We start from the raw sequence: 8,818 nt of genomic DNA on the forward strand, positions 1-8,818 counted from the left end.
CGCTAAAAGCGTCACATTTTTCTTCCATTTATGGCACACCCTGGGTCACTTATGTCAAAATAAAATATCTATTTAGGAAATATATGTGACAAACCAATACATATTCCCTGTTTATAATCTGATATTACAATTCATTGTTTATAAAAAAGAATAAATTATGTGACCTAGATAATTCGTCACTTATGAAATAGATAAGTGACGCTGAAAGCGTCACATTTTTCTTCCATTTGTGACGTAGCCTGGGTCATTTATGTCAAAATAAAATATATATTTTGGAAATATATGTGATAGACCAATACATATTCCCTGTTTATAATGTGAAATTACAATTCCCTGTTTATAAAATAGAATTACAATTCATGTCAAATATAAGGTAATGCTTCGGTTAATTGCATTTTCATTAATAAACTACTTAGGCACATACATCAAGTACATTTCATATACTCACATAAAAATCCCAAAAAAATCTAAATTTTAGTGTCCCATCTCAGCTCAATGGCAATTCATCATGAAGGGCACCAACTCCTCTATACATGTTGGGATGCTAACAAAAGAGAAATCTAAGACACTGAGGAGCTAACCAAAAAAGTTCTACCATGTGCATGACTAAAGCTAGATAACAGTAAGTTCATCATGAAGGGTACCAACTTCTCTATACATGTTGGGATGCTAACAAAAGAGAAATCTAACACACTGAGGAGCTAACCAAAAAGTTTTACCATGTGCATGACTAAAACTAGATAACAATAAAAGACTTTGTAATATAAATCAGTCTTCATCCGTACCAAGGTCTTCCATTTCAGCATATGCACCATCGACATCTGAAAGATCATCATCAGTACCTATAGAATTGTTGATGCCTTGACACTTCTTTGCTAAAAGAGCTTTCACTTGTAATATGAGAATATCATTCTTCTTTTTCAACTCTTTATTCTCCTTTTCCAAGTTGATGAAACTAGTTGATAGAAGATTTATTTGATCTTTCATCTCTGTTAACTCAGAACTTGAAGGCATTGAAGAAACATAATCAGATGTATCCATACGAGGAAAAATACCTACACCATTAACAGATTTTCCCTTCCTCCCAAGGTTCTCAGCCATGATGCCAAACTCATCATCCAATGGAACTTGTAGAGAATCTGGTGGAGTATCATCTGGTGCTTCTTGGATCAATTTCTCCATAACTTCATCCTTCTTTTTTTTCATCTTATCCTTACATAACAAATAGCACCAATAATACTAAAACAGTGAATTCAATATTCATCAATTGCTAAATAAGTAATATATAAACAATAGTAATATGTAAAGAATTCAACTTCTTTTGGTGCTTTTGCTTTCTAGGGGAAAAGATGGAGCGTTAATTGCTCAATGGCTGAAAAGAAACCAAATGGTAAACATAGTTCAAGTGAAAATTTGTCATACCTTATAACTCTTAGAGTAGTAATATCACTTATAATTAACAATAATAATGTTAGTTTATGTTATATTTACTTGTCACCTTGTAACATCATTTTTATAGCAATGAACACCATACACAAATGTGAATTCAATATTGATCAATTGCTAAATACCACATTCATACACAAAAGTGACTTACATATTTCTCTTGAGCAATATCATTTATCCATTGGCCGTTCTTGTTTTTGTGGAGAGCCCCCCAATTGTCAATCATAGAAAATGGTTCTCCTTTCTACTCCTCATATTCAAAACAAAATATATCCAAACATGAGCATATCAAAATTACACACTAAATTTTATATGTAATTTAATTTCATTACCTTGTGAGCATTCCTAGCATGTTGGATGAATGGCCTTGCCCCTCCCTTGTGATGATACTTTTGTTTCTTTCGATTATCAGCATTTTTCTTGGAAACATCCTACATTTGAATGCCATTATGAGGATTACTTGTAGCAACATTATACATAAGAGGAAAATGAAACACCTTGAATCCATGAGTGGTTCTAAAGTATTTATCATCACATCACACTTTGGGTCAGGTTCACGAATATATGGCATGATTTGCAATGTGTAAATTGTAATATAAAAATTTGATCTCAAACTGACATGGAGTTGAAAAGTCATTGAAATTACTAAAAAGGTTTATAATAGTCCTAGGTCACTTTCTAAGTACGTTAAAAGAATTTAATTACCACAATGTGAATTTGAGGTAGTGGATTTCTTTTGTTTTTATTATTTTCTTTACATTTCTAAGAAGATCATGTGTTGATCTCTTTTAATATAGTAAGAAATCATATTGTAGACTATGATTTGTAGGAATTTTTTTTTAAAAAAAATAAAGAAAATGTTCTACAGAAACATACCAAAAAGCATAAATAAGAAACATGGCAAAGTGTTGCAGCAAGATAACATAAATAAGAAAATGTTCTACAGAAACATACCAAAAAGACTTCACTGGTGTAAATATTATCACACAACCAGTGCCAGTGACTCACTGGTCTCTCATTCCATAATGACTTCTCAGGCAGCTTAGCTCGTCCTCTCGCCGGTGTTTCACATGATAAGTAGTGCTCATGCAACCGAAACCTAAACTGGGAGTACAACTTCCCCATCTTCTTATTCACATAAGCAAGAATCTTCGAATTGCACAAGTCTACCTCAAACAGTATCTAAAATCAAAATAAAATATAAATAGATGAGTGGTTGAAATTATTATAACTAAGTTGAAGTAAAGTCAAACTCACTAGCAATGACTCCCGCAATTTTTCCTTAGCCATAGCTGGAACCTTCATCCATCTCTTGTAGCACACCGGTGCATCACTTCGAACAAGAATCCCTATTTCAGACGTAAAAAAAGCTGACACACTTGCATCAATTGGTACTTGCTGCTTCAAATCAAAGATGACTGGCATCTTCTTCCCGTTATTGGCCTCTAAAATATCATGGAGGCGTTTCCCAGATGACTTTCCACGTGTCTTTTTTTTTGCAGAAAAATCAAACTCTGTTTCTGGAAACGAAAAACAAATATTTATAAAGTGTTGTCATGATAAGACATAAGAATCATTGTACAGTTGTATATATCATGTACAACTGTACAATCAAATATACTCATCTTGACTGTTTTTGGCATATATAATTCATCTTGATAAATAAAAGTGGCCTTAATGCATTATGTATGCCTTACAACATCTGACATATTCCTTTCTTTGATACAGGTTACAATCTGTAAGGAGAAAGCAACTGGTCACGTATATGCAATGAAGAAGCTTAAGAAATCAATGATGCTTCAGAGAGGCCAAGTATACATTCTCTCATACCTTTCTTCCCTGGGCTTAATACAATTGGTGTTTTTTTTTTTGTTTAGGTGGAACATGAGAAAGTTGAGAGGAATCTACTTGCTGAGGTTGACAGTAATTGCATTGTCAAGCTGTATTGTTCATTCTAGAATGAAGAGTACTTGTATCTAATTATGGAATATCTTCCTGGTGGGGATATGATGACCTTATTGATGCACAAGGACACATTGACAAAAAATGAAGCTTGTTGAGATAGATCAAAATCACAAGTAAATCAAGTATGGGTTGTATTAGTGATGCTGCACAAGTGATGCTACACAGGTGATGCTGCACAATAAAAAAACAAGTGATGCTGCACAATAAAAATAGGTGATGCTGCACAATAAAAAACAGGAACAACAAGTTGTAATTATCACTATAGCTAAGTTATGGGTTAAAGTGATGGCTACAACCTTCCAACTTGTCATCTCACTTCTTGTTCAACCATACTTCTCTTTTTTTGTCAATGTCTCTCCCTAAAATCTGGGATCTCCTTACGTGTAATTATTATTAGTTTAGCCCTTGTTGTGTCCGATTTTGTAGGGCAGAAACCATGTGGTAGTAGTGGCTGTTGTCCACTATTTTTGTAATATGTCCTTCGGCTCTTTATAAGAGCTTTGCTCTTTCTCTTGTAAAGATCATGATCAATATACAAACCTTGAAATTCAATAAAGCTAGATTTTATAGTGGGGAAACCGTCCTAGCTATTTCATTCATAAACATAATTACATCCATAGGTACATTGATGTTAGTTTGATTATCTGATTGTATACTTGTACATGATATATACATATGTAGATGCCCTATTATCTAATTCTTATGTCTTATCATGATGAATGATTGTACAGTTGTATATGATATATAGATGCCCTGTTATCTAATTCAAAGGAACATTACTTTGACCATATTTACAACATTATTACTATAATAAATATTTATAAAGTGTTGTCATTTAGAATTTTAATACCTGGGTTATTGTTTGCTAGTTCTTCAGGTGATTGTAATGGTGATGAGGGTCGTGGTGGTGGTGGTGGTACAGGTGCATCATTTGGAGGAGGTGGTGTACGATCCCTCACCATTTTCACCCTCTTTCCTCGCTGCATTGGTGCTGATAATGCAAATAGTCGAACAAAAAATACATTACTTTGGCAAGATTTGTGACAACTTTACTAAGATAAATATTTATAAAGAGTTGTCATTTAGTTTTTTTATACCTAGGTTATTGTTTACTAATTCTTCAGGTGATGGTGGTCGGGGTGGTGGAGCTAGTGGTACAGGTGCATCATTTGGAGGAGGTGGTGTGCGATCCCTCACCATTTTCACCCTTTTTCCTCGCGGTATTGGAGCTAATAATGCAGATTGTCAAACAAAAAATACATTACTTTGGCAAGATTTGTGACAACTTTACTAAGATAAATATTTATAAAGAGTTGTCATTTAGTATTTTTATACCCGGGTTATTGTTTGCTAGTTCTTCAAGTGATTGTGATGGTGATAGGGGTCGTGGTGGTGGTGGTGGAGCTGGTGGTACAGGTGCATCATTTGGAGGAGGTGGTGTGCGATTTGTCACCCTCTTCACCCTCTTTCCTCTTTGTGTTAGAGCTGCCATCTAAATAAAGAAAAGACACAAGTTAAAACATAATAACATCACAAAATAATCCTACATTATAAGCATAGCATACAAACCTTTTTATTTTAGAAAATTAAAATTAACGTATCATGCATGAAACTCACCAAAATCATTAATCATAATCACTATATGTATCAGTTGTTTCACCATCTTCATTGTTTCCAAATAACAATTCCTCATCCTCCTCATCCTCCTCCTCCTCATCTTTCTCCCATTCCTCATCCTTATCTGTCTCCGTCTCTGCCTCATCCATTTGTTGCCCCATTACACCAAGCATTCTTCGAATCTCTTCGTCAACATCAATTGATTCTGGATCAATGTCTTCTCTGCATAATGATATAGCACCTTCATCATTGTCATCTTGAACCGGCCGTATTGAATTATCACTTTCACACTCATACTCATCATCATCTTCGTCATTTTCGTCATCATTATCATCATCATCATCATCTTTCTCAAGAACATCCCAAACATGCCTATGTTGAATCTTCTGCACAACTTTCCAAGGATGACCCAACTTTAAATCGTCAATATAAAATACTTGTTGTGCTTGTGTAGCTAACACATATGGATCACTATCATACCATCGATTGTTTACATTCACCGATGTAAGATGAAAATCCCGAATAATCTTTTTTCCTTTGGTATCCGTATTGTACCAATGACATTTGAAAAGAATTACCTTAAAACCTCTTGTAAATTGAACTTTAATGACATTAACTAAGCTGCCATAAAAGTTACACGGTTCACCATTATGTGATCCATATGTCATTAACCCACTATTCTGTGTTGTGCGGTTTTGATCAACAAGTGTGACCAAATATCGTATGCCGTTCACAATACACCCTGTGTATTGGATAGTGCGTCGATCAGGACCTTGGGCTAATGAAAAAATTTCTTCACTTACCAATCTAGGTTCTTGAAAATACAATGACCTGACTTGCTGCCTAAACCATTCTGGAAACAATTGTCTATGCCTCTGTTCTACATTAGTATGATTCTCTCTTTCCAAAAGTTGGATATGCTCACTACATGAATATAAAAAATATTAGTTAAAATAATGGAATTGCAAATATCATAAGTGAATCTTGAACTATTAAAATCACATACTTTCTGAAGTCTTCAATTTCGTCACAATTGTCTAAGATATACCAATAAGCCATTTCTATATCTTTCCTCGAAAGTTCAACCATTAAATGACCTCCAATTGGACGTGCTTTTTGAGCAAAAACAGAAATGAGTGCATTGGTATCATCACCATCATTGTTTCTTTCTAGTCGGGTGAATTCCGTCTCAACATCACATAGATACATGGAGCAAAATGTTGAAGATTCGTATGCCATGTGCGCTTCCACAATAGAGCCTTCAGGTCGAGCTTTGTTACGGACAGATTTCTTGTACGTGCCTAACAATCTAAAAGTTAAAGTATTGTTACTATGTAGAAAAACAAACTAAATTAAACTAAAGCAAACATGATGACACATTACCTTTCTACAGGATACATCCAGCGACATCCAACTGGTCCTGCTAATTTAGCTTCTCGTGGCAAATGCACAGTTAAATGAACCATGGGAACGAAGAAAGCAGGCGGGAAGATTTTTTCTAGTTTGCACAATATGAGCACAATGTCTTCTTCCAACTTATCAAGATCAGCAAAAGTAACTGTCTTTGCACATATTTGTTGGAAGAAATTTGACAACTCAACAATGGGTTCATATATCTGCCTTTTCAAATGTTTCCGAATACCCACGGGAAGTACACGTTGCATCAGCACATGACAATCATGGCTCTTTAAACCCAGAACTTTTCCTTCATTTACATGCACATTTCGTGAAATACTAGATGCATAACCATCAGGAAATTTAATTGATTGCAACCATTGCAAAAAATCTTTACGCTCGGAAGGCTTGAATACATACTGAGCTGGTGGCTTATCCAATTTATTATTTTCATTCAATTCCAATTGCAAACTTTCCCTGATATTCATGTCTTTTAAATCCATCCTCGCCTTGAGTGTGTCCTTTGATTTCTCCGTATTCAACAATGTCCCAATCAAAATATCAAATATGTTCTTCTCAATGTGCATTACATCAAGATTATGCCTAATCTTCAATTTCGACCAATATTCCAACTCGAAAAAAATACTCTTCCTTGTCCAGTTTAATTCTTCAGCATTCCGCTTCCTCTTCTTGTCTTTATTATCACGATGCTTACCAAACGTGCGAGGAACAATATAATCTAATTGATCAAGTATGTCCTCGCCTGAGAAATCTCTCGGACGATTTCTCATCTCTCGACGACCATTAAAGAGTGCAGTATTCTTCCGCCATGAATGATTCATTGGTAAATAACGACGGTGTCCAATATGACAATACTTACTTCTCAGCTTAGTGTACGATCCATCCTCATTACATACTGGACATGCCAACTTACCGTGAGTGCTCCAACCTGATAAATTTCCATAAGCAGGAAAATCATTGATGGTCCATATCACAGCTGCACGCAAATTAAAAGTACATGCAGCCATCTTATCATAAGTTTGAACGCCACTTTCCCATAATTCCTTAAGCTCATCTATTAATGGACGCAAATATACATCAATCTCATTTCCAGGTGCATTGGGTCCAGGAATTAACAAGGTGAGAAAAGAGAATGACTTTTTCATACATTTCCATGGGGGCAAATTATACGGAAACAAAACAACTGGCCACATACTATAAGGCTTGCTCATATCCGAAAAAGGATTAAACCCATCAGTTGCAAGGCCCAATCTAACATTTCGTGGGTCTCGAGCAAAATCAGGATATATTTTGTCAAACTCTTTCCAAGCAATAGAGTCTGCCGGATGCCTCATTGTGTTCACATCATTGACTCTTTTATCCTTGTGCCACCTCATGTCTTTGCTCGTATGTCTTGACATGAACAACCTTTGCAACCTTGGTTTAAGTGGAAAATACCGCAATACTTTTCTCGGAACTTTCTTTCTTTGCTCACAAGCACTGGCCTTATACCTTGGCTCATTACACACTGGACATCTATCTTTCTTTTCATGTTCTTTATAAAACAATGCACAGTCGTAGTAACAAGCATGGATATTTTCATACCCCAATCCAAGACATCTCAATATCTTCTTGCACTCATAGAATGATTTAGGAACGTGGTTGAGTTGGGGACACATCTTCTTCATCATTACTAACATCTTATCAACTGCCCTGTCAGTCATATGGTTGTCAACTTTGTTGTGAATTAATTCCACAACGTAGGTCAAAACTGTATATTCATTGCATCCAGGGTATAGTTCCATTTGAGCTTCATGAAACAACTTCTCATAGTTATTAAAATCTACCCTATGAGCATTAGTCACCTCATCACTCCACAATGTATCTTGATAACCCATTGTATCTTGATCATTATCATTATCATCCAATATTTGAAATGCATCCTCAATCATATTGACCATGTTGCCATTAGGATTACTAGTCCGCTCGTCATTCGTAAATCTTGAAGTTTGTCCTTGCACTTGATGAATCCGCTCACCATGGTATATCCATGTATCATAATTCATATCCATACCAGAATTCAACAAATGAAGATGAACATCTTCAACAGAATGAAAAAAATCTGTTATGGCAAACTTTACAAGGACATGATATCTGATTATTCTGGTTCACATGATGACGAGCAATGTCAATGAATGACTTGACCCCTTCTCTATATTCCAAACTAAGGAGATTCCGATTACGAATCCATTGTCCGTCCATGATGTCCAACTGTATTTTAACACAATATTAACTTACTAAAACTTATTTTTTAAACACTATATGTTTTAGATTAAAATAATTTCGAGTAGCTAGATATGGAATTTACATAAACGGGGAAAAGATATATTAATTT

General features: G+C 35.1%; 1 protein-coding gene across 1 annotated transcript; it reads right to left on the reverse strand.

The window, feature by feature from the left end:
* Nucleotides 1-5,036: 5,036 nt before the first annotated feature.
* Nucleotides 5,037-8,495, reverse strand: LOC103404112 (uncharacterized). Its single transcript, XM_008342969.2, has 4 exons — nucleotides 6,412-8,495; nucleotides 6,035-6,337; nucleotides 5,860-5,952; nucleotides 5,037-5,499 (listed from the first exon to the last, which is right to left on the reverse strand). Exons 1-4 carry the CDS (start codon nucleotides 8,493-8,495, stop codon nucleotides 5,037-5,039), a joined length of 2,943 nt encoding a protein of 980 aa, XP_008341191.2.
* Between the last annotated feature and the right edge of the window lie 323 nt (nucleotides 8,496-8,818).

The sequence above is a fragment of the Malus domestica genome, chromosome 13, assembly GCF_042453785.1.
Source record: "Malus domestica chromosome 13, GDT2T_hap1".
Lineage (NCBI taxonomy): Eukaryota > Viridiplantae > Streptophyta > Magnoliopsida > Rosales > Rosaceae > Malus > Malus domestica.